At 44.1% G+C, this 26,998-nt stretch overlaps 1 protein-coding gene across 2 annotated transcripts in view; it reads left to right on the top strand.

Moving 5' to 3' along the window:
• LOC110500776 (glucosidase 2 subunit beta) overlaps positions 1-26,998 on the top strand; it is a 274,702-nt gene that overhangs the window by 79,630 nt on the left and 168,074 nt on the right. For both annotated transcript variants that reach the window (XM_036958295.2, XM_090214914.1), the window contains exon 10: positions 16,059-16,128. In XM_036958295.2, the coding sequence (XP_036814190.2) occupies positions 16,059-16,128 (70 nt within the window). The remainder of the gene's footprint in view (positions 1-16,058; positions 16,129-26,998) is intronic.

Raw genomic sequence — 26,998 nt, 5'->3', positions numbered from 1 at the left:
GTGGCGTGGAAACGACGCAAATATAGTAATTATCTTAACACAAACGGAGGTTCGGCAAAAATCTTATCTTCTATTGAAGTTCTATTGCGGTGTTTATATAACCACAATACAGTACAACTTAACGTTTTATATACAGGACCTTCGAAAGGGATGTTTCTTTATCAATGCCCCCCCCCCCCCCTGTGATCTTTTGATTTAAAAAAAAAAAAAAACATTTTTTTTTTTTTTTTTTAGTGTTTCCAAACTGGAGTCGAGAGAATGTGATGAGTCACTCCCATCACATCCAGATATATTTATACTGTTTGATAATGTAATATTTACCACACCGACCCACCGCCTCGGCGCTCCTGTCACTGCCTCTCTGTTCTGCCTCCTTTCCTTCAGTTCTTCTTCCCAGGCATGTGAATCAACAATCCTGATAGGAAAACAGGGGATTATAATAATGTTGACAGAAGTGACCTTTTGCGCACACAGATACTAAGGGACTGTGGGCCTGTTTCTGTTCTCTAATTGTGTTGTGCTCGAGCAGCTAGCGCCACGGCAGCTAATGGCTCCTTCCCACAATACTCCAGGCCACGTCGCCCTACATAAGTAGTTCTCACTCGGCGACGGCTGCCACGACAACAGCCACAGCGATTCGCTGTTTAAAAAGAAAACATTCATAATGACTATTTCCCCCCCCCACCACCCCCATCATCCCCCTTTTTGTTTTTTGTTTTGACTATAAGCTGGCCCAGTTCCTCTTATCAAAAGCAGTACAGCGTGGCATTAGGGGGCTGAGGGGAGTGGGCGGCAGTTGTACCAGCCTTCACTATGAGTTGGGCCGGGCTCGGTTGCATCATGAGAAGATAGGAAATCATGGCACTTTAGTGTCTGTACACCCCCCCCCCCCCCACAAACCCACCGCTTGTTCCATGCAAGTTATCTCTTGCCCTGGATCTCTCCCATTCTTTGTCTTTGGAGGCTGAATTATGCATACATATCTGGCCTCCTTTGCCTATCAGCACAAGTAGAGACAAAGTATTTGTGTAAACTGAGCACTTGACACAACATTGTGTGAAGTTGCTGATATTTTTGGATTCGGGAGATTCATTTTTCTCTCAAAAGGCAGTGAAGTTAATTTGAAACTTCCAAATTTGTGATGGTTTGGAGCAGAGAAAGTGTAGTGTTTCTTAGTTCTAACTGTTTTGCCTCTCTCCTATGGCCTCTCTAGTCTTTCTGCAATGTGTAGTCTTATGCGAATGGGAGCCAATTCATGACTTTAGGGACTCAGGATACCTCAAGTCAGGTTACGTCGCAACTCGAACAAACTACAAAGAGCAGCACACACGTTGATATCGTTAGTACACACCTCTTACCACTCACACATTCATCAGGTTAAAAATAAAAATCTGATTTTCAGAGTAACTAATTGTTATATGCTGAGCATAAAGACTGGCTTTTAACTGGCTACCAGCTATAGATAACACTCTAGAGGACTGGTTTGTTAATAAATGAGGAGAATCTCCCCAATGACAGAATGGAAATGATTTATTATACATGGGTTACGAGGAGTGTACACCATGCATAGCATGCACCTACTGTAACTTTGTTGATATTTGCAATGACTGTACAAAATATTAGGAACACCTGCTCTTTCCATGACAGACTTGACCAGGTGGATCCAGGCGAAAGCTACGATCCCTTATTGACGTCACTTCAATCCGTGTAAATGAAGGAGAGGAGACAGTTAAAAGAATGACTGTTAAGCCTGGAGACAATTGAGACATGGATTGTGTATGTGTGCCATTCAGAAGGTGAACGGGCAAGACAAAATATTTAAGTGTCTTTGAACGGGGTTTGGCAGTAGGTGCCAAGGCGCACCGGTTTGAGTGCGTCAAGAACTGCAACGCTGCTGGGTTTTTTCCACATTAAACAGTTTCCTGAGTGTTTGAGTCCATGACTCAAAAGGACATCCAGCCAACTGGGACACTTCTGTGGAAAGCATTGGATTCAACATGGGCCAGCATCCCTGTGGAACGCTATCGACACCTTGTAGAGTGGAGTTAAACACCATGGGGGGGGCTTAAAAGGGTGGAGTCAAACACCATGGGGGGGGCTTAAAAGGGTGGAGTTAAACACCATGGGGGGGCTTAAAAGGGTGGAGTTAAACACCATGGGGGGAGGGCTTAAAAGGGTGGAGTTAAACACCATGGGGGGAGGGCTTAAAAGGTTGGAGTTAAACTCCATGGGGGGGCTTAAAAGGGTGGAGTTAAACACCATGTGGGGTGGGGAGGGGGGGTCTTAACAGGGTGGAGTTAAATGCCATTGGGGGGGGGGTGCTTAAAAGGGTGGAGTTAAACGCCAAGTGGGGGGGGGGGGGGGGGCTTAAAAGGGTGAAGTTAAATGCCATTGGGGGGGGGCTTAAAAGGGTGGAGTTAAACACCAAGTGGGGGGGGGGGGGGCTTAAAAGGGTGGAGTTCAATGCCATTGGGGGGGGGGGGGTGCTTAAAATGTTGGAGTTAAACCCCATGGCGTGGGCTTACAATGTATGAACATGTATGAACATTTAATGGACCCCCTGCCGCTCCCCTCTTCGCCCCTCTTGGATGAAAGCCTAAGTAGACCTGACACGGTGCATTTGGATAACTCTCCATCGCACCACCGGTTTTTCCCGTCCCCCCCTTTTTATATTTTTAGGAAAGACAACTTAGGTGAATATTTCATGGGGTACATTGCCTCAGTTACACTCGGCCGAGCTGTGAGCGTGGCACGCAATGACTCCCTGACAGGCAGATATGCCAGCATCCACAGGGAGACAGCATCCACAGATAGACCAGAATCGACACGGAGTCAGCATCTACAGTACAAGGAGACGGTATCCACAAGGAGACGGTATCCACAAGGAGTCAGCATCTGCAGTACAAGGAGACGGTATCCACAAGGAGACAGCATTCACATGGAGACCCATCCACAAGGAGACAGCATCCACAGGGAGACAGCATCCACAGATAGACCAGAATCGACACGGAGTCAGCATCTACAGTACAAGGAGACGGTATCCACAAGGAGACAGCATTCACATGGAGACCCATCCACAAGGAGACAGCATCCACAGGGAGACAGCATCCACAGATAGACCAGAATCGACACGGAGTCAGCATCTACAGTACAAGGAGACGGTATCCACAAGGAGACAGCATTCACATGGAGACCCATCCACAAGGAGACAGCATCCACAGGGAGACAGCATCCACAGATAGACCAGAATCGACACGGAGTCAGCATCTACAGTACAAGGAGACGGTATCCACAAGGAGACGGCACCCACAATGAGACAGCACCCACATGGAGACCCATCCACAAGGAGACAGCACCCACAATGAGACAGCACCCACATGGAGACCCACCCACAATGAGACAGCACCCACAATGAGACAGCTCCCACATGGAGACTCATCCACAAGGAGACAGCACCCACAATGAGACAGCACCCACAATGAGACAGCACCCACATGGAGACAGCATCCACAAGGAGACAGCACCCACATGGAGACCCATCCACAATGAGACAGCACCCACATGGAGACCCATCCACAAGGAGACAGCACCCACAAGGAGACAGCACCCACATGGAGACAGCACCCACATGGAAACCCATTCACAAGGAGACAGCACCCACAATGAGACCCATCCACAATGAGACAGCTTTCCATGCGTCTGTCTGTCCTCCCACAGTTCTTCCCTCCGTTCATCCCACTGTTCCTCATCCTCCTTTAATATATTGAATACTGGGAGACAGGCAGCCACTGGCAGGTTCTGGCTGACACGTTAGCAGGAATTTGAGCTAAAAGACACTCTGGAACACAGTACACATTCATCCCTCTTCCTTCCCCTCTTCCTCCCTCTTCCTCCTCATCCATCTTTCATCTTCCGCTAAAGATCAGTCCCTTCATTATAACACAGTTGTTGAACCAGAGGAACAGTTTTATGGGTTTTATAACATGTCTCACAGCCTCATGTAGACTCCCTGTATGAGGGACAGTTTTATGGGTTTATCATGTCTCACAGCCTCATATAGACTCCCTGTATGAGGGACAGTTTTATGGAGTTTACCATGTCTCACAGCCTCATGTAGACTCCCTGTATGAGGGACAGTTTTATGGAGTTTACCATGTCTCACAGCCTCATGTAGACTCCCTGTATGAGGGACAGTTTTATGGGTTTATCATGTCTCACAGCCTCATGTAGACTCCCTGTATGAGGGACAGTTTTATGGAGTTTACCATGTCTCACAGCCTCATGTAGACTCCCTGTATGAGGGACAGTTTTATGGAGTTTACCATGTCTCACAGCCTCATGTAGACTCCCTGTATGAGGGACAGTTTTATGGAGTTTACCATGTCTCACAGCCTCATATAGACTCCCTGTATGAGGGACAGCTTTATGGGTTTATCATGTCTCACAGCCTCATGTAGACTCCCTGTATGAGGGACAGTTTTATGGGTTTATCATGTATCACAGCCTCATGTAGACTCCCTGTATGAGGGACAGTTTTATGGGTTTTAACATGTCTCACAGCCTCATGTAGACTCCCTGTATGAGGGACAGCTTTATGGGTTTATCATGTCTCACAGCCTCATGTAGACTCCCTGTATGAGGGACAGTTTTATGGAGTTTACCATGTCTCACAGCCTCATGTAGACTCCCTGTATGAGGGACAGTTTTATGGGTTTTAACATGTCTCACAGCCTCATGTAGACTCCCTGTATGAGGGACAGTTTTATGGGTTTATCATGTCTCACAGCCTCATGTAGACTCCCTGTATGAGGGACAGTTTTATGGGTTTATCATGTCTCACAGCCTCATGTAGACTCCCTGTATGAGGGACAGTTTTATGGGTTTATCATGTCTCACAGCCTCATGTAGACTCCCTGTATGAGGGACAGTTTTATGGGTTTTAACATGTCTCACAGCCTCATATAGACTCCCTGTATGAGGGACAGTTTTATGGGTTTATCATGTCTCACAGCCTCATGTAGACTCCCTGTATGAGGGACAGTTTTATGGGTTTTAACATGTCTCACAGCCTCATGTAGACTCCCTGTATGAGGGACAGCTTTATGGGTTTATCATGTCTCACAGCCTCATGTAGACTCCCTGTATGAGGGACAGTTTTATGGAGTTTACCATGTCTCACAGCCTCATGTAGACTCCCTGTATGAGGGACAGTTTTATGGAGTTTACCATGTCTCACAGCCTCATGTAGACTCCCTGTATGAGGGACAGTTTTATGGAGTTTACCATGTCTCACAGCCTCATATAGGTGTTGACACACTCGCCCGGTTAACCACAAGGTTGCTGGTTCAAACCCTGCTTCAGCTATTCCCCCTGTAAGTGCTTCTATACCGCTATATGAATCAAAGGTCAGTCCAGGTTCCGACGTTATCTGTTAGCATTTCAATACAATGGGGGGGGGGGGGATCCCCTGATAATACCAGGACGGCTCACCAGGATGCCATGTGCTGGGTTAGATATACAGTGACGTCAGCAATTCTTTGTTGTAGGTATTCTATTCTGTTCTGTCTTATGCTTCTTTAGAAACTGGACGATGTTGGGCAGTTTGAAGTGTGGTTCGGTGCTTGACCTGACCAGCAGGAAATGGTTTCTGGGTACCCAGCCGGACCAATTTGACTGTGTCACACATCAAATATTTTCAGTAGAGGCGAACCATCACGTTTTTTTTGGGTAGTACCGAGTACTTCGTGTTTCTCAGAGAATCTCCATTGAAAATCCTGTTTAGTCCAAGATTAGGTTTAATCTGTGACTGGGGGAAACTGCCCCGTAATGTCTGTTTCTTTAGTCCAAGATTAGGTTTAATCTGTGACTGGGGGAAACTGCCCCGTAATGTCTGTTTCTTTAGTCCAAGATTAGGTTTAATCTGTGACTGGGGGAAACTGCCCCGTAATGTCTGTTTCTTTAGTCCAAGATTAGGTTTAATCTGTGACTGGGGGAAACTGCCCCGTAATGTCTGTTTCTTTAGTCCAAGATTAGGTTTAATCTGTGACTGGGGGAAACTGCCCCGTAATGTCTGTTTCTTTAGTCCAAGATTAGGTTTAATCTGTGACTGGGGGAAACTGCCCCGTAATGTCTGTTTCTTTAGTCCAAGATTAGGTTTAATCTGTGACTGGGGGAAACTGCCCCGTAATGTCTGTTTCTTTAGTCCAAGATTAGGTTTAATCTGTGACTGGGGGAAACTGCCCCGTAATGTCTGTTTCTTTAGTCCAAGATTAGGTTTAATCTGTGACTGGGGGAAACTGCCCCGTAATGTCTGTTTCTTTAGTCCAAGATTAGGTTTAATCTGTGACTGGGGGAAACTGCCCCGTAATGTCTGTTTCTTTAGTCCAAGATTAGGTTTAATCTGTGACTGGGGGAAACTGCCCCGTAATGTCTGTTTCTGGTTTGAACAGTACCTATGGATGTTAAAAGGGATCTTAAATGTATTATATGACTCCTCTACCCGATTACTCTCCTCCTCCCTGCACATCTTTCTTACAGTGTATAAACAATACAATAAAACCACCATAATCATCACCCTTCTTGTTTTCTGAATGTCTAACTCTACCCGAACACCGGAAAGCCATCCTCTCAATTTTATAGTTCTCCGGTGCAGGCTCCAATGATCTCCTTTGCCGTTAGTGAAGGGCACACTTCATTTCCTCTAATTTTGATGTGAAACGGTGACTCACCCCACCACTTGCTCTGACCCCGACGGCGCTATACCGACACGTTTACCGGCGTTTTGTTGGTGGCTGGTGTCCTCCTTCCTCCTCCTTGTTCTCCTCATCGGTGTCTTTGCTCAACTTCCGTTTTGACATCGTTCGTCCTGCCGAGCAACAGGTCATGGTGACACAGGGGGTTCTGTTCTACTGCTATGACGACACATTTGATGTGGAAGTGGCAGCCCTTGTCTACCATGCATTCTCTCTATATCACTCTCTCTTTCTCTCACTCTATCACTCTCTCTCTCTTTCTCTATCATTCTCTCTTTCTCTCACTCTAGCACTCTCTCTTTCTCTCACTCTAGCACTCTCTCTCACTCTTTCTCTCTCTCTACCATGCATTCTCTCTCTATCACTCTCTAGCACTCTCTCTCACTCTTTCTCTATCACTCTCTCTTTCTCTCACTCTATCACTCTCTCTCTCTCTTTCTCTATCACTCTCTCTCTCTTTCTCTCACTCTAGCACGCTCTCTCACTCTTTCTCTCTCTCTCTCTCTTTCTCTATCACTCTCTCTTTCTCTCACTCTATCACTCTCTCTTTCTCTCACTCTATCACTCTCTCTCTCTCTTTCTCTATCACTCTCTCTTTCTCTCACTCTCTCTCTCTTTCTCTCACTCTAGCACGCTCTCTCACTCTTTCTCTCTCTCTCGCTCTTTCTCTATCACTCTCTCTTTCTCTCACTCTATCACTCTCTCTCTCTCTTTCTCTATCACTCTCTCTTTCTCTCACTCTCTCTCTCTTTCTCTCACTCTAGCACGCTCTCTCACTCTTTCTCTCTTTCTCTCTCTTTCTCTATCACTCTCTCTTTCTCTCACTCTATCACTCTCTCTCTTTTTCTATCACTCTCTCTCTCTTTCTCTTCTCTCTCTCTTTCTCTCTCTCTATCACTCTCTCTTTCTCTCACTCTAGCACTCTCTCTCACTCTTTCTACCATGCATTCTCTCTCTAGCACTCTCTAGCACTCTCTCTCACTCTTTCTCTATATCACTCTCTCTTTCTCTCACTCTATCTCTCTCTCTCTTTCTCTATCACTCTCTCTTTCTCTCACTATATCACTCTCTCTTTCTCTCACTCTCTCTCTCTTTCTCTCACTCTAGCACTCTCTCTCACTCTTTCTCTCTCTCTCTCTCTACCATGCATTCTCTCTCTATCACTCTCTAGCACTCTCTCTCCCTCTTTCTCTATATCACTCTCTCTTTCTCTCACTCTATCTCTCTCTCTCTTTCTCTATCACTCTCTCTTTCTCTCACTATATCACTCTCTCTTTCTCTCACTCTCTCTCTCTTTCTCTCACTCTAGCACTCTCTCTCACTCTTTCTCTCTCTCTCTCTACCATGCATTCTCTCTCTATCACTCTCTAGCACTCTCTCTCCCTCTTTCTCTATATCACTCTCTCTTTCTCTCACTCTATCACTCTCTCTCTTTCTCTATCACTCTCTCTTTCTCTCACTATATAACTCTCTCTTTCTCTCACTCTCTCTCTCTTTCTCTCACTCTAGCACTCTCTCTCACTCTTTCTCTCTCTCTCGCTCTTTCTATATCACTCTCTTTCTCTCTATCACTCTTTCTCTATATCACCCTTTCTCTCACTCTATTACTCTCTCTTTCTCTATCACTCTCTCTTTCTCTCACTATCATTCTCTTTTCTATCACTCTCTCTCTCTTTCTCGTCTCTCTCTCTTTCTCTCTCTTTCTCTATCACTCTCTCTCTCTTTCTCTCTCTCTATCACTCTCTCTTTCTCTCACGCTATCACTCTTTCTCTCTCTTTCTCTATCACTCTCTCTTTCTCTCACTATCACTCTCTCTCTCACTCTCACTCTCTCTCTCTTTCTCTCTCTTTCTCTATATCTCTCTCTTTCTCTCACTATCACTCTCTCTTTCTCTCACTATCACTCTCTCTTTCTCTATCCCTCTCTCTTTCTCTCACTATCACTCTCTCTCTCTCTTTCTCTCTCTTTTTCTATCACTCTCTCTCTCTCTCTTTCTCTCTCTTTTTCTTCTGTCACTCTCTTTATTCTCTCTCTCTTTGTTTGTGACCGTGTGCTTTGGGGGGAGACTATCATCAGGTGGGATCATCTCCCCCCCCCCCATCCCAGCATGCACATGCTAGTATACACACACTCACTTTCCCTCTTTGAGCAATAATTAATTTGTTTATCTGACTGTCTTTGGGGAACTTTCTGATAACTTAGATATGGCTCTGTTCTGTTTTTTAACACTCTGTTTTCTGTGTGTTACTCCAATTCGAGTGTCAGTATTTACACACAGTTTGAAACCAATATAATTGAACGTTTACGCAGCCTTAATGACTGACATTAAGAAGTGACTGACTATCTTCTTCTTGAAGAAGCAAGAGCGATCTTAGGTTGACCGACTTTTTTTTCCCCCCCTCGAGAAGCTCCACTGTGCATCACTTATAAAGACGAGATATTAATGAGTGTGTTGGCTCTCTCCTCTAATACAATCTGCTTTCCCACAAAACCCTCCCTTCCCCAACAGCGGAGGATGCCAATGTGTGCGTTTCTCCCTTCACTGTGTTTTACTTCCATTTAAAAGGACATTGCTGAAACTGCTGCTCTTGTTGTTTCACTCACTCACTCACTCACTCACTCACTCACACACTCACTCACTCACTCACTCACTCACTCACTCACTCACTCACTCACTCACTCACTCACTCACTCACTCACTCACACACACACACACACACCATTTTAAAAGGCATACAATACTGTATCTCACTTGAAGTGAGTAGTAGAAATTAAGTGTAATTTTCTTTAAAATGTCATTCTGTTAGCCGTTTACAGTTTTCACATCATATGTTCCCTTCACATTGGTGCTTTCGTAGTTCATATTTATTAGGATCCCCAATAGCTGCTGGATACTAGTGGAAACTATTTTTATGTGTCTGTGTGGAATATGACGGAAATTAGAAGTAGATTTGTGAGCCAATGCTAACTAGCATTAGCGCAATGACTAGAAACAGACAGGTACGGTAACGTATGCTAGCTTACTTCCTGTCATTGAGCTTAATTGCAAGAATCTCCCTTTAATGGCATAGTGTGAATGCTTTTTGTGCCATCATACTAGATAGCCTTGAATCATATAATATGGAAAACCACCAAAAACACACAAAAAAACCAGCTTACTTTCACTTTGATCATTAAGAAATATATACTGTTAAGCAAATCAAATCAAATCAATTTATATAGCCCTTCGTACATCAGCTGATATCTCAAAGTGCTTTGCAGAAACCCAGCCTAAAACCCCCAAACAGCAAGCAATGCAGGGTGTAGAAGCACGGTGACTAGGAAAGCAGCGCTCACGTGCTACTACTGGGTGAATCACACAGCGAGTGACGACCTGATGTGGTTGTGGAAACAACTTTTAAAAGTTAAGAGCGCAGCATAACATTTCGGAGCATGTAGCCTGTGAGGGACCGAAATATATTCTAGGCTAGCTACTTCTCAAGCACATGTTGTGCTCTAGAAACTAATATGTAACCCTGTAAATACATGAATTTATTATAAAAATATAAAATGTCATCGAGATGACAAAGTCATTTGTGGACTATTAGGTTGCCACATTGTGTAAAAGCACTATTTCCTGTTGAGATGCGTTACATAGAAAATTGTACACTGTCTCTTTAAGAACATCAAGTTTGTGAGCGACAACATGCAGGAGACCAGTCATCCATTAATTGCTATGAACTTGGATCTCCCGAAGAAGCTATCCATTGTCCTTTCTTTCCAGCCTAGTCTCATAGACAAGACGTAACATAGTAAGTGTCAATCCGAGATACTTAACTTTAACTTTACTCCTAAACATAACCTTAACCCTTTAACCTAACTCTTTAAACTTAACCTTTATTTATTTATTTATTTTTTACCCTTTGTTGTGGTATCCAATTGGTAGTTACAGTCTTGTCTCATCGCTGCAAGTCCCGTACGGATTTGGGAGAGGCGAAGGTCGAGAGCCGTGCGTCCTACGAAACCCAACCCAACCAAACCGCGCTGCTTCTTGACACAATGGCCACTTAACCCAGAATCCAGCCGCACCAATGTGGTCGGAGGAAACGCCGTACTCCTGGCGACCGTGTCAGCGTGCATTTCGCTCGGCCCGCCACAGGAGTCGCTAGTGCGCGATGGGACAAGGACATCCCTGCCGACCAAAACCCTCCCCTAACCCGGTACGACGCTGGGCTAACTGTGCGCCGCCCCCCCATGGGTAAATGATCATATTTATTTGTACCACTCGTGACTGACAAACCTACATGCCAAGTATAGACCCTATTATTGTGTTCCGTGCAGGTTATAGAGAACTTTCTCTTTTCGTGTTTCCTCAGTAGGTTTCTTCAAGGGGAACGCCCCCACTTCTATATCAAAGATAATAAAAAAAACACTGCAGTACATAATATAGTAATACTATAGTATTTACATAGTAAACTGTAAATACGAGTGTATAGTATTTTAATATCTTGCCAAAAACACTATAGTGAATACTACAGTAAAATCCACCAAAAAAACTTTTTGTAATAACTAACTAAACAGAATGTCTGTTATTTAGAGATCCTCATTCTGTTAGATCCCCAGAAGAGTAAAGGTCTACATTACACTGACATATCCATCACAACCATTCTCTCGCCAACCTCACTGACCTGTAACCAAAGAGCCCGGATGCCCTGAGACCTGAAATCACTACCCTATTACGATGGAACAGCTCGTCAGAACTCGGCAAGAACAACAGAGGACGAGGAGAACGAGGAGTAGGATGCACACGGCCTACTGCTGAGGGAATTCAGTACATCTCGCTTACAAGAGGAGGCCTATGTCACTCACAGTTGGCTGTCAGAAATATAGGTCAGCCAAAAAAGGAAAAACAAGACGTGGGGGTTTCTTTAAAAAAAAAAAATAATATTTAATTATTTTTTTTTACATAATTTGATATTCTCAGTCGAATTTGGACCTCAGTCAGTGCATGCGGGCAGCTATTTAAATTGCACCAGTTCCCTTTTATGTAAATGTTGATAGCCCTCAACTCCCAGCAAGCTTTTAGCCATCTATTTTGTTAAGGGTTGTATCTATAAGAGAAGACTCTCAAGTCGGTGCTGTGGGTAGGGAACCAAATGAAGTCTGTTTGATAATAATAAACGGGGAATTATCTGCTTGTCAATTAATTAATGGTTTCTAGTTTATGTTCCCATTTCATTTACCGCTGCCTGACTTTCTCTCGGTTGACACATACCCCCAGTGCCCCATTGCATTTCCAAACAATAAAATACACTGGCAGTCTGGGAAGAGACAGACCCTTCAATGTCCCTACTGTAGTTTATAGTTCCCTACTGTAGTTTATAGTTCCCTACTGTAGTTTATAGTTCCCTACTGTAGTTTATAGTTCCCTACTGTAGTTTATAGTTCCCTACTGTAGTTTATAGTTCCCTACTGTAGTTTATAGTTCCCTACTGTAGTTTATAGTTTATAGTTCCCTACTGTAGTTTATAGTTCCCTACTGTAGTTTATAGTTCCCTACTGTAGTTTATAGTCCCCTACTGTAGTTTATAGTTCCCTACTGTAGTTTATAGTTCCCTACTGTAGTTTATAGTTCCCTACTGTAGTTTATAGTCCCCTACTGTAGTTTATAGTTCCCTACTGTAGTTTATAGTTCCCTACTGTAGTTTATAGTCCCCTACTGTAGTTTATAGTCCCCTACTGTAGTTTATAGTTCCCTACTGTAGTTTATAGTTCCCTACTGTAGTTTATAGTTCCCTACTGTAGTTTATAGTTCCTTACTGTAGTTTATAGTCCCTACTGTAGTTTATAGTCCCCTACTTTAGTTTATAGTCCCTACTGTAGTTTATAGTCCCCTACTGTAGTTTATAGTCCCCTACTGTAGTTTATAGTTCCCTACTGTAGTTTATAGTTCCCTACTGTAGTTTATAGTTCCCTACTGTAGTTTATAGTTTCTTACTGTAGTTTATAGTCCCTACTGTAGTTTATAGTCCCCTACTTTAGTTTATAGTCCCTACTGTAGTTTATAGTCCCCTACTGTAGTTTATAGTCCCCTACTGTAGTTTATAGTTCCCTACTGTAGTTTATAGTCCCCTACTGTAGTTTATAGTCCCCTACTGTAGTTTATAGTTCCCTACTGTAGTTTATAGTTCCCTACTGTAGTTTATAGTTCCCTACTGTAGTTTATAGTTCAGCCACTACAGTAGTTTATATTTCAGCCACTATTGTATTTTCATGTACTGGTTCATTTCAGTAATTATGTCTGGCAGCTTGACGGTTCGACTCGTTTTGCGTTTCTTTTGAGTTTAAGTCGTCGCGACAAGTGCTTGAACCATAGTCATGAAGGTAGTTGGACAGTCTTCGTACTGAACGTGCGATAGGTGAATGAAATGGACTTCGACTGTTTCTCCAAGTGTGACATCAAAGACAAAGCTTGTGGTCAAAATTCGGGGGGCCCTTCATTTTGAAGAGGGTGTGCCCTTCATTTTGAAGAGGGTGTGCCCTTCATTTTGAAGAGGATGTGCCCTTCATTTTGAAGAGGATGTGCCCTTCATTTTGAAGAGGGTGTGCCCTTCATTTTGAAGAGGGTGTGCCCTTAATTTTGAAGAGGGTGTGCCCTTCATTTTGAAGAGGGTGGGCCCTTCGTTTTGAAGAGGATGTGCCCTTCGTTTTGAAGAGGATGTGCCCTTCGTTTTGAAGAGGATGTGCCCTTCGTTTTGAAGAGGATGTGCCCTTCGTTTTGAAGAGGATGTGCCCTTCGTTTTGAAGAGGATGTGCCCTTCATTTTGAAGAGGATGTGCCCTTCATTTTGAAGAGGGTGGGCCCTTCATTTTGAAGAGGATGTGCCCTTCATTTTGAAGAGGGTGTGCCCTTCATTTTGAAGAGGGTGTGCCCTTCATTTTGAAGAGGATGTGCCCTTCATTTTGAAGAGGATGTGCCCTTCATTTTGAAGAGGGTGGGCCCTTCATTTTGAAGAGGGTGTGCCCTTCATTTTGAAGAGGATGTGCCCTTCATTTTGAAGAGGGTGTGCCCTTCATTTTGAAGAGGATGTGCCCTTCATTTTGAAGAGGGTGTGCCCTTCATTTTGAACAGGGTGTGCCCTTCATTTTGAAGAGGATGTGCCCTTCATTTTGAAGAGGGTGTGCCCTTCATTTTGAAGAGGGTGTGCCCTTCATTTTGAAGAGGATGTGCCCTTCATTTTGAAAAGGGTGTGCCCTTCATTTTGAAGAGGATGTGCCCTTCATTTTGAAGAGGGTGTGCCCTTCATTTTGAAGAGGATGTGCCCTTCATTTTGAAGAGGGTGTGCCCTTCATTTTGAAGAGGATGTGCCCTTCATTTTGAAGAGGATGTGCCCTTCATTTCGAAGAGGGTGTGCCCTTCATTTCGAAGAGGGTGTGCCCTTCATTTTGAAGAGGATGTGCCCTTCATTTTGAAGAGGGTGTGCCCTTCATTTTGAAGAGGATGTGCCCTTCATTTTGAAGAGGATGTGCCCTTCATTTTGAAGAGGATGTGCCCTTCATTTTGAAGAGGATGTGCCCTTCATTTTGAAGAGGATGTGCCCTTCATTTTGAAGAGGGTGTGCCCTTCATTTTGAAGAGGATGTGCCCTTCATTTTGAAGAGGGTGGGCCCTTCATTTTGAAGAGGATGTGCCCTTCATTTTGAAGAGGATGTGCCCTTCATTTTGAAGAGGGTGGGTCCTTCATTTTGAAGAGGATGTGCCCTTCATTTTGAAGAGGATGGGCCCTTCATTTTGAAGAGGATGTGCCCTTCATTTTGAAGAGGATGTGCCCTTCATTTTGAAGAGGATGTGCCCTTCATTTTGAAAAGGGTGGGCCCTTCATTTTGAAGAGGGTGGGCCCTTCATTTTGAAGAGGGTGGGCCCTTCATTTTGAAGAGGATGGGCCCTTCATTTTGAAGAGGATGTGCCCTTCATTTTGAAGAGGGTGGGCCCTTCATTTTGAAGAGGGTGGGCCCTTCATTTTGAAGAGGATGTGCCCTTCATTTTGAAGAGGATGGGCCCTTCATTTTGAAGAGGGTGGGCCCTTCATTTTGAAGAGGATGGGCCCTTCATTTTGAAGAGGATGTGCCCTTCATTTTGAAGAGGATGGGCCCTTCATTTTGAAGAGGATGGGCCCTTCATTTTGAAGAGGATGTGCCCTTCATTTTGAAGAGGATGTGCCCTTCATTTTGAAGAGGATGTGCCATTCATTTTGAAGAGGGTGTGCCCTTCATTTTGAAGAGGATGTGCCCTTCATTTTGAAGAGGGTGTGCCCTTCATTTTGAAGAGGGTGGGCCCTTCATTTTGAAGAGGGTGTGCCCTTCATTTTGAAGAGGGTGGGCCCTTCATTTTGAAGAGGGTGTGCCCTTCATTTTGAAGAGGGTGTACCCTTCATTTTGAAGAGGGTGTGCCCTTCATTTTGAAGAGGATGTGCCCTTCATTTTGAAGAGGGTGTGCCCTTCATTTTGAAGAGGATGTGCCCTTCATTTTGAAGAGGATGTGCCCTTCATTTTGAAGAGGATGTGCCCTTCATTTTGAAGAGGGTGTGCCCTTCATTTTGAAGAGGATGTGCCCTTCATTTTGAAGAGGATGTGCCCTTCATTTTGAAGAGGATGTGCCCTTCATTTTGAAGAGGGTTTGCCCTTCATTTTGAAGAGGATGTGCCCTTCATTTTGAAGAGGATGTGCCCTTCATTTTGAAGAGGATGGGCCCTTCATTTTGAAGAGGATGTGCCCTTCATTTTGAAGAGGATGTGCCCTTCATTTTGAAGAGGATGTGCCCTTCATTTTGAATGCCTGTAAGCATCAACAAAATAAATCTACACAGCCGTAAATACACAAAGCACGAATGTGACCTCTCAAACTGGAGATAAGTATGTGGTTCCAGTGATGTATTTCAATATTCAGCACAGGTTATACAGTCTAATAATTCACTCTCTTTAAAGACCCCCCCCCAAATTGAAGGTTGAATTTGATTAGACACATTTTCCAAATAAACACTTGCTTCAAACATGGTACAACAAATTGTATCACCCCCCTCCCCATGCGGCCAAAACAGCCACAGAACCCAGGCATGGCGTTTTGTGTCCGAATGTCTATTGGGAGACACCACGCAGAGACTCACAGCTATGTAGCTGCAACAAACCAATGACCATGTCACTTCAACCCCCTGTCACACACACCCTGCTTTATAGATGAATGCAGGAGATACCCAAGGTCCTTTCAGAATAAACCGTATATCATCCACCTTGTTCTCTCTCCCCTCTCTCCTTCCATTATGTGTCCGAAGATCAAAGGGAGACGTGGTGTGCCAGGCAGTCTGGCAGATGAAGACCCCAACATCAAGGCCGCCGTGAGCGGTAAGTCAGTACGCCTCGCCTCCCCTCTCCACCATCGCCAACCCCCCCCCCCCCCTCCTACAATCCTCCACGTCATTCCAAACCATCATGTTCCACAGATCGGCATCAGATCTAGGATGACTAATCCTGTGTGTGTGTGTGTGTGTGTGTGTGTGTGGGATGGGTGGGTGGGTGGGTGGGTATTCAGAATTAAATTGCCATTTGAAAGACATGTACTGTATGTAATGCAGTGGCCATATATTACATATCTATACTGGTCATCCTCCTGAACCCAGATCAGATTCTCATCATGGCTTCCTGAACCAAGCTCAGATACTAATCATTGCTTCCTGATCCCAGATCAGATACTAATCATGGCTTCCTGAACCCAGCTCAGATACTAAACATGGCTTCCTGAACCCAGCTCAGATACTAAACATGGCTTCCTGAACCCAGATCAGATACTCATCATGGCTTCCTGATCCCAGATCAGATACTCATCATGGCTTCCTGAACCCAATTTAGATAATAATCATGGCTTCCTGAACCCAGCTCAGATACTAATCATGGCTTCCTGATCCCAGATCAGATACTAATCATGGCTTCCTGATCCCAGCTCAGATACTAAACATGGCTTCCTGAACCCAGCTCAGATACTAAACATGGCTTCCTGAACCCAATTTAGATAATAATCATGGCTTCCTGAACCTAGCTCAGATGCTCATCATGGCTTTCTGTCTGTCTTACTCAGTCTGTCTGTCTCCGTCTGACTCTTTCTCTGCCTGTCTGTCTGTTTCTCTCCGTCTGCCTGTCTTTCTCTGTCTGTCTCTTTCTCCTTCTGTTTCTCTCCATCTGTCTCTGTTTCTCTCCGTCCGTCTGTCTGTCTTCATCTGTCTGTCTCTCTTTCTCTGTCTTTCTTTCTCTGTCTGTCTGTCTTTCTCCGTCCTTCTGTCTGTCTTTCTCTGTCTGTCTGTCTGTCTGTCTGTCTGTCTGTCTGTCTGTCTGTCTGTCTGTCTGTCTGTCTGTCTTTCTCAGTCTGTCTGTCTGTCTGTCTGTCTGTCTGTCTGTCTGTCTGTCTTTCTCCGTCCTTCTGTCTGTCTTTCTCTGTCTGTCTGTCTGTCTGTCTGTCTGTCTGTCTGTCTGTCTGTCTGTCTGTCTTTTGCCGTCTGTCTGTCTTCCTCTGTCTGCCTGTCTGTCTGTCTTTCTCCGTCCTTCTGTCTGTCTTTCTCTGTCTGTCTGTCTGCCTGTCTGTCTGTCTGTCTGTCTTCCTCTGTCTGTCTATCTGTCTTTTGCCGTCTGTCTGACTGTCTGTCTGTCTCTCTCCTTCCATCTATCTTTCTCTGTCTGTCTGTCTGTTGCTCAAATCTTGTACTGTGCACATTGACCATTTGGTGTTGGCGCAAAAAGCATGGAAATACAGTATAAGATGGTCCTCTGGCTAGTTCTCTACAGCACACATAGACATGGAAATACAGTATAAGATGGTCCTCTGGCTAGTTCTCTACAGCACACATAGACCTGGAAATACAGTATAAGATGGTCCTCTGGCTAGTTCTCTACAGCACACATAGACCTGGAAATACAGTATAAGATGGTCCTCTGGCTAGTTCTCTACAGCACACATAGACCTGGAAATACAGTATAAGATGGTCCTCTGGCTAGTTCTCTACAGCACACATAGACCTGGAAATACAGTATAAGATGGTCCTCTGGCTAGTTCTCTACAGCACACATAGACCTGGAAATACAGTATAAGATGGTCCTCTGGCTAGTTCTCTACAGCACACATAGACCTGGAAATACAGTATAAGATGGTCCTCTGGCTAGTTCTCTACAGCACACATAGACCTGGAAATACAGTATAAGATGGTCCTCTGGCTAGTTCTCTACAGCACACATAGACCTGGAAATACAGTATAAGATGGTCCTCTGGCTAGTTCTCTGCAATAGATAGTCAGTTACCCTACAGTACACAGTCAGTTACCCTACAGTACACAGTCAGTTACCCTACAGTACACAGTCATTTACCCTACAGTACACAGTCAGTCACCCTACAGTAGATAGTCAGTTACCCTACAGTAGATAGTCAGTTACCCTACAGTGGATATAGTCAGTTACCCTACAGTACACAGTCAGTTACCCTACAGTACACAGTCACTTACCCTACAGTACACAGTCAGTTACCGTACAGTACACAGTCAGTTACCCTACAGTAGATAGTCAGTTACCCTACAGTACACAGTCAGTTACCCTACAGTACACAGTCAGTTACCCTACAGTAGATAGTCAGTTACCCTACAGTACACAGTCAGTTACCCTACAGTAGATAGTCAGTTACCCTACAGTACACAGTCAGTTACCCTACAGTACACAGTCAGTTACCCTACAGTACACAGTCAGTTACCCTACAGTAGATAGTCAGTTACCCTACAGTACACAGTCAGTTACCCTACAGTACACAGTCAGTTACCCTGCAGTAGATATAGTCAGTTATCCTACAGTAGATAGTCAGTTACCCTACAGTAGAAATAGTCAGTTACCCTACAGTAGATAGTCAGTTACCCTACAGTACACAGTCAGTTACCCTACAGTACACAGTCAGTTACCCTGCAGTAGATATAGTCAGTTACCCTGCAGTAGATATAGTCAGTTACCCTGCAGTAGATATAGTCAGTTACCCTACAGTACACAGTCAGTTACCCTGCAGTAGATATAGTCAGTTACCCTGCAGTAGATATAGTCAGTTACCCTGCAGTAGATATAGTCAGTTACCCTACAGTACACAGTCAGTTACCCTGCAGTAGATATAGTCAGTTACCCTGCAGTAGATATAGTCAGTTACCCTACAGTACACAGTCAGTTACCCTGCAGTAGATATAGTCAGTTACCCTACAGTAGATATAGTCAGTTACCCTGCAGTAGATAGTCACTTACCCTACAGTACACAGTCAGTTACCCTGCAGTAGATATAGTCAGTTACCCTGCAGTAGATATAGTCAGTTACCCTACAGTACACAGTCAGTTACCCTACAGTACACAGTCAGTTACCCTGCAGTAGATATAGTCAGTTACCCTACAGTAGATAGTCAGTTACCCTACAGTAGATAGTCAGTTACCCTACAGTAGATATAGTCAGTTATCCTACAGTAGATAGTCAGTTATCCTACAGTACACAGTCAGTTACCCTACAGTAGATATAGTCAGTTATCCTACAGTACACAGTCAGTTACCCTACAGTAGATATAGTCAGTTATCCTACAGTACACAGTCAGTTACCCTACAGTAGATATAGTCAGTTACCCTACAGTAGATATAGTCAGTTACCCTACAGTAGATATAGTCAGTTACCCTACAGTAGATAGTCAGTTACCCTACAGTAGATAGTCAGTTACCCTACAGTAGATATAGTCAGTTACCCTACAGTAGATAGTCAGTTACCCTACAGTAGATATAGTCAGTTACCCTGCAGTAGATATAGTCAGTTATCCTACAGTAGATAGTCAGTTACCCTACAGTAGATATAGTCAGTTATCCTACAGTAGATAGTCAGTTACCCTACAGTAGAAATAGTCAGTTACCCTACAGTAGATATAGTCAGTTATCCTACAGTAGATAGTCAGTTACCCTGCAGTAGATATAGTCAGTTACCCTACAGTAGATAGTCAGTTACCCTACAGTAGATAGTCAGTTACCCTACAGTAGATAGTCAGTTACCCTACAGTACACAGTCAGTTACCCTACAGTACACAGTCAGTTACCCTGCAGTAGATATAGTCAGTTACCCTACAGTAGATAGTCAGTTACCCTGCAGTAGATATAGTCAGTTACCCTACAGTAGATAGTCAGTTACCCTACAGTAGATATAGTCAGTTACCCTGCAGTAGATATAGTCAGTTACCCTACAGTAGATAGTCAGTTACCCTACAGTAGATAGTCAGTTACCCTACAGTAGATATAGTCAGTTACCCTGCAGTAGATATAGTCAGTTACCCTACAGTAGATATAGTCAGTTATCCTACAGTAGATAGTCAGTTACCCTACAGTAGATAGTCAGTTACCCTACAGTAGATATAGTCAGTTACCCTACAGTAGATAGTCAGTTACCCTACAGTAGATATAGTCAGTTACCCTGCAGTAGATAGTCAGTTACCCTACAGTAGATATAGTCAGTTACCCTACAGTAGATAGTCAGTTACCCTACAGTAGATATAGTCAGTTACCCTGCAGTAGATAGTCAGTTACCCTACAGTAGATAGTCAGTTACCCTACAGTAGATAGTCAGTTACCCTACAGTAGATATAGTCAGTTACCCTGCAGTAGATAGTCAGTTACCCTACAGTAGATATAGTCAGTTACCCTACAGTAGATATAGTCAGTTACCCTACAGTAGATAGTCAGTTACCCTACAGTAGATAGTCAGTTACCCTACAGTACACAGTCAGTTACCCTACAGTACACAGTCAGTTACCCTACAGTACACAGTCAGTTACCCTACAGTACACAGTCAGTTACCCTGCAGTAGATAGTCAGTTACCCTACAGTCAGTCACCCTACAGTACACAGTCAGTTACCCTACAGTAGATATAGTCAGTTACCCTGCAGTAGATATAGTCAGTTACCCTACAGTAGATAGTCAGTTACCCTACAGTAGATATAGTCAGTTACCCTACAGTAGATAGTCAGTTATCCTACAGTAGATATAGTCAGTTACCCTGCAGTAGATATAGTCAGTTACCCTGCAGTAGATAGTCAGTTACCCTACAGTAGATAGTCAGTTACCCTACAGTAGATAGTCAGTTACCCTACAGTACACAGTCAGTTACCCTACAGTAGATATAGTCAGTTACCCTACAGTAGATAGTCAGTTACCCTACAGTAGATATAGTCAGTTACCCTACAGTAGATAGTCAGTTACCCTACAGTAGATAGTCAGTTATCCTACAGTAGATAGTCAGTTACCCTACAGTAGATAGTCAGTTACCCTACAGTAGATATAGTCAGTTACCCTACAGTAGATAGTCAGTTACCCTACAGTAGATATAGTCAGTTATCCTACAGTAGATAGTCAGTTACCCTACAGTAGATAGTCAGTTACCCTACAGTAGATATAGTCAGTTATCCTACAGTAGATAGTCAGTTATCCTACAGTAGATATAGTCAGTTACCCTACAGTAGATATAGTCAGTTACCCTACAGTAGATAGTCAGTTACCCTACAGTAGATAGTCAGTTACCCTACAGTAGATAGTCAGTTACCCTACAGTACACAGTCAGTTACCCTACAGTACACAGTCAGTTACCCTACAGTAGATATAGTCAGTTACCCTACAGTAGTCCAACAGCGTGTTCTATTGGGTCCAACAGTGTGTTCTATTTGGTTGAACAGCGTATTCTATTGGGTCCAACAGCGTGTTCTATTGGGTCCAACAGCATATTCTATTGGGTCCAACAGCGTGTTCTATTGGGTCCAACAGCGCGTTCTATTGGGTCCAACAGCATGTTCTATTGGGTCCAGCAGCGTGTTCTATTGGGTTCAACAGTGTGTTCTATTATGTCCAACAGTGTGTTCTATTGGGTACAATAGTGTGTTCTATTGAGTCCAACAGTGTGTTCTATTGGGTCCAACAGCATGTTCTATTTGGTACATTAGTGTGTTCTATTATGTCCAACAGTGTGTTCTATTGAGTCCAACAGCGTGTTCTATTGGGTACAATAGTGTGTTCTATTGAGTCCAACAGTGTGTTCTATTGGGTCCAACAGTGTGTTCTATTTGGTACATTAGTGTGTTCTATTATGTCCAACAGTGTGTTCTATTGAGTCCAACAGCGTGTTCTATTGGGTACAATAGTGTGTTCTATTGAGTCCAACAGCGTGTTCTATTGGGTACAATAGTGTGTTCTATTGAGTCCAACAGCGTGTTCTATTGAGTCCAACAGCGTGTTCTATTGGGTACAATAGTGTGTTCTATTGAGTCCAACAGCGTGTTCTATTGGGTCCAACAGTGTGTTCTATTGAGTCCAACTGTGTGTTCTATTGAGTCCAACAGTGTGTTCTATTTGGTTGAACAGCGTGTTCTATTGAGTCCAACAGTGTGTTCTATTGGGTCCAACAGCATGTTCTATTTGGTACATTAGTGTGTTCTATTGAGTCCAACAGCGTGTTCTATTTGGTACATTAGTGTGTTCTATTGGGTCCAACAGCATGTTCTATTTGGTACATTAGTGTGTTCTATTGAGTCCAACAGTGTGTTCTATTGAGTCCAACAGCGTGTTCTATTGGGTACAATAGTGTGTTCTATTGAGTCCAACAGCGTGTTCTATTGGGTCCAACAGTGTGTTCTATTATGTCCAACAGTGTGTTCTATTGAGTCCAACAGTGTGTTCTATTGGGTCCAACAGCATGTTCTATTTGGTACATTAGTGTGTTCTATTGAGTCCAACAGTGTGTTCTATTGAGTCCAACAGTGTGTTCTATTGAGTCCAACAGCGTGTTCTATTGGGTCCAACAGTGTGTTCTATTATGTCCAACAGTGTGTTCTATTGAGTCCAACAGTGTGTTCTATTGAGTCCAACAGCGTGTTCTATTGAGTCCAACAGCGTGTTCTATTGAGTCCAACAGCGTGTTCTATTGGGTACAATAGTGTGTTCTATTGAGTCCAACAGCGTGTTCTATTGGGTCCAACAGTGTGTTCTATTATGTCCAACAGCGTGTTCTATTGAGTCCAACAGTGTGTTCTATTTGGTTGAACAGTGTGTTCTATTGGGTCCAACAGCGTGTTCTATTGGGTCCAACAGCGTGTTCTATTTGGTCCAACAGCGTGTTCTATTGGGTCCAACAGCGTGTTCTATTGGGTCCAACAGTGTGTTCTATTTGGTTGAACAGCATGTTCTATTGGGTCGAACAGCGTGTTCTATTGTGTTGAACAGTGTGTTCTATTGGGTCCAACAGTGTGTTCTATTGGGTCCAACAGTGTGTTCTATTTGGTTGAACAGCGTGTTCTATTGGGTCCAACAGCGTGTTCTATTGGGTCCAACAGTGTATTCTATTTGGTTGAACAGCGTGTTCTATTGGGTCCAACAGAGTGTTCTATTTGGTTGAACAGTGTTCTATTGGGTCCAACAGCTTGTTCTATTGGGTCCAACAGCGTGTTCTATTGGGTTCAACAGCTTGTTCTATTGGGTCCAACAGTTTGTTCTATTGGGTCCAACAGTGTGTTCTATTGGGTCCAACAGCTTGTTCTATTGGGTCCAACAGTTTGTTCTATTGGGTCCAACAGTGTGTTCTGTTGGGTCCAACAGCGTGTTCTATTGGGTCCAACAGCTTGTTCTATTGGGTCCAACAGTTTGTTCTATTGGGTCCAACAGTGTGTTCTGTTGGGTCCAACAGCGTGTTCTATTGGGTCCAACAGCGTGTTCTATTGGGTCCAACAGCGTGTTCTATTGGGTCCAACAGCTTGTTCTATTGGGTCCAACAGTTTGTTCTATTGGGTCCAACAGTGTGTTCTGTTGGGTCCAACAGTGTGTTCTATTATGTCCAACAGTGTGTTCTATTGCGTCCAACAGTGTGTTCTATTGAGTCCAACAGCGTGTTCTATTGAGTCCAACAGCGTGTTCTATTGAGTCCAACAGCGTGTTCTATTGGGTACAATAGTGTGTTCTATTGAGTCCAACAGCGTGTTCTATTGGGTCCAACAGTGTGTTCTATTATGTCCAACAGCGTGTTCTATTGAGTCCAACAGTGTGTTCTATTTGGTTGAACAGTGTGTTCTATTGGGTCCAACAGCGTGTTCTATTGGGTCCAACAGCGTGTTCTATTTGGTCCAACAGCGTGTTCTATTGGGTCCAACAGCGTGTTCTATTGGGTCCAACAGTGTGTTCTATTTGGTTGAACAGCATGTTCTATTGGGTCGAACAGCGTGTTCTATTGTGTTGAACAGTGTGTTCTATCGGGTCCAACAGTGTGTTCTATTGGGTCCAACAGTGTGTTCTATTTGGTTGAACAGCGTGTTCTATTGGGTCCAACAGCGTGTTCTATTGGGTCCAACAGTGTATTCTATTTGGTTGAACAGCGTGTTCTATTGGGTCCAACAGAGTGTTCTATTTGGTTGAACAGTGTTCTATTGGGTCCAACAGCTTGTTCTATTGGGTCCAACAGCGTGTTCTATTGGGTTCAACAGCTTGTTCTATTGGGTCCAACAGTTTGTTCTATTGGGTCCAACAGTGTGTTCTATTGGGTCCAACAGCTTGTTCTATTGGGTCCAACAGTTTGTTCTATTGGGTCCAACAGTGTGTTCTGTTGGGTCCAACAGCGTGTTCTATTGGGTCCAACAGCTTGTTCTATTGGGTCCAACAGTTTGTTCTATTGGGTCCAACAGTGTGTTCTGTTGGGTCCAACAGCGTGTTCTATTGGGTCCAACAGCGTGTTCTATTGGGTCCAACAGCGTGTTCTATTGGGTCCAACAGCTTGTTCTATTGGGTCCAACAGTTTGTTCTATTGGGTCCAACAGTGTGTTCTGTTGGGTCCAACAGCGTGTTCTATTGGGTCCAACAGCGTGTTCTATTGGGTCCAACAGCTTGTTCTATTGGGTCCAACAGCTTGTTCTATTGGGTCCAACAGTGTGTTCTGTTGGGTCCAACAGCGTGTTCTATTGGGTCCAACAGCGTGTTCTATTGGGTCCAACAGCGTGTTCTATTGGGTCCAACAGCTTGTTCTATTGGGTCCAACAGTTTGTTCTATTGGGTCCAACAGTGTGTTCTGTTGGGTCCAACAGTGTGTTCTATTGGGTCCAACAGTTTGTTCTATTGGGTCCAACAGTGTGTTCTGTTGGGTCCAACAGTTTGTTCTATTGGGTCCAACAGTGTGTTCTGTTGGGTCCAACAGCGTGTTCTATTGGGTCCAACAGCGTGTTCTATTGGGTCCAACAGCGTGTTCTATTGGGTTCAACAGCGTGTTCTATTGGGTCCAACAGCGTGTTCTATTGGGCTCAACCGCGTGTTCTATTGGGTCCAACAGCTTGTTCTATTGGGTCCAACAGTTTGTTCTATTGGGTCCAACAGTGTGTTCTGTTGGGTCCAACAGTTTGTTCTATTGGGTCCAACAGTGTGTTCTGTTGGGTCCAACAGCGTGTTCTATTGGGTCCAACAGCTTGTTCTATTGGGTCCAACAGCTTGTTCTATTGGGTCCAACAGTTTGTTCTATTGGGTCCAACAGTGTGTTCTGTTGGGTCCAACAGCGTGTTCTATTGGGTCCAACAGCGTGTTCTATTGGGTCCAACAGCGTGTTCTATTGGGTCCAACAGCTTGTTCTATTGGGTCCAACAGTTTGTTCTATTGGGTCCAACAGTGTGTTCTGTTGGGTCCAACAGCGTGTTCTATTGGGTCCAACAGCGTGTTCTATTGGGTCCAACAGCTTGTTCTATTGGGTCCAACAGCTTGTTCTATTGGGTCCAACAGTGTGTTCTGTTGGGTCCAACAGCGTGTTCTATTGGGTCCAACAGCGTGTTCTATTGGGTCCAACAGCGTGTTCTATTGGGTCCAACAGCTTGTTCTATTGGGTCCAACAGTTTGTTCTATTGGGTCCAACAGTGTGTTCTGTTGGGTCCAACAGTGTGTTCTATTGGGTCCAACAGTTTGTTCTATTGGGTCCAACAGTGTGTTCTGTTGGGTCCAACAGTTTGTTCTATTGGGTCCAACAGTGTGTTCTGTTGGGTCCAACAGCGTGTTCTATTGGGTCCAACAGCGTGTTCTATTGGGTCCAACAGCGTGTTCTATTGGGTTCAACAGCGTGTTCTATTGGGTCCAACAGCGTGTTCTATTGGGCTCAACCGCGTGTTCTATTGGGTTCAACCGCGTGTTCTATTGGGTCCAACAGCGTGTTCTATTGGGTTCAACAGCGTGTTCTGTTGGGTTCAACCGCGTGTTCTATTGGGTTCAACACACTAAAGGATACAGTGTTATTTCTAATTTGTAGATTGTCTGCTTGTGACATTGGAGTTTGGTACAATGCGTATTTTGTATATAAAAAAAACCCATTGTATGGACACAAGAATGCAATGTTTACTACAATGCCTGCAGTAGCTACTCGGTTCATAACTCATAACTAAATCACAACCCAGAATGCAGTTTTTTCCTAGAGCTGCTGAAAATGAAGGCTAGCCATGTTGTGTTTTCAAGGTGATCCAGTGAGATTTACAGCATATCTGACAACCACACTGAATTAAAAAGGAGCATGCAATTTGTATAAGAGTTGGAGCCTGCGTGTGTGTGTGTGTGTGTGTGTGTTTGTGTGTGTGTGTGTGTGTGCGTGTGCGTGTGCGTGTGTGTGTGCGTGTGTGCGCGTGTGTGTGAATAAGTACACACCATGCGCCTGTGCTCTGAAACACCAGCAACAGATAACAGATGGTCCCCCTGCATTAAAAGTGTTTTATTTCCCTACAGAAACCAGATATGTCAAAAATAAGCCTGTGCAACATTAGTCATTTGGAATATTCATGCCGGTGCCCTCTATCCGTTTTCCTCTTCACAGCCAAAATACCACCAGTCCAAATCTCCTCAGGAACTAGGTGAAAGGGAGGCAAGAGGGGGGGGGGGGAATCCAGTCAGCTGAAATGGGCAAAAAGGTTCACATGACCATAATGGACAGACTTTGTTTCTGGTCTCTTAATTGAACATGCATGGTACACGGTTACAATGAGCAGTTCTGTAGATTATTCTACATGTTCATGGCTCGTCATGCGTCCCTCTTAACCTAAACCTCTGGACCGCACTCCTCTGGGCTTTACTCAGCCCGGCTACTCGACCGTGGAGGACTCTTGGCAGTTCTCCAGTAGCTCTCCTCCTCTCCTCTTCTTCTCTCCAGTACCTCTCTTCCTCTCCTCTCCAGTACCTCTCCTC

The sequence above is a fragment of the Oncorhynchus mykiss genome, chromosome 21 (genome assembly GCF_057628025.1).
Source record: "Oncorhynchus mykiss isolate SJ-2025 chromosome 21, ASM5762802v1, whole genome shotgun sequence".
NCBI classification, from domain to species: domain Eukaryota; kingdom Metazoa; phylum Chordata; class Actinopteri; order Salmoniformes; family Salmonidae; genus Oncorhynchus; species Oncorhynchus mykiss.
Note: the sequence above shows the minus strand (reverse complement) of the source record. Positions and strands in the feature narration are given on the sequence as shown.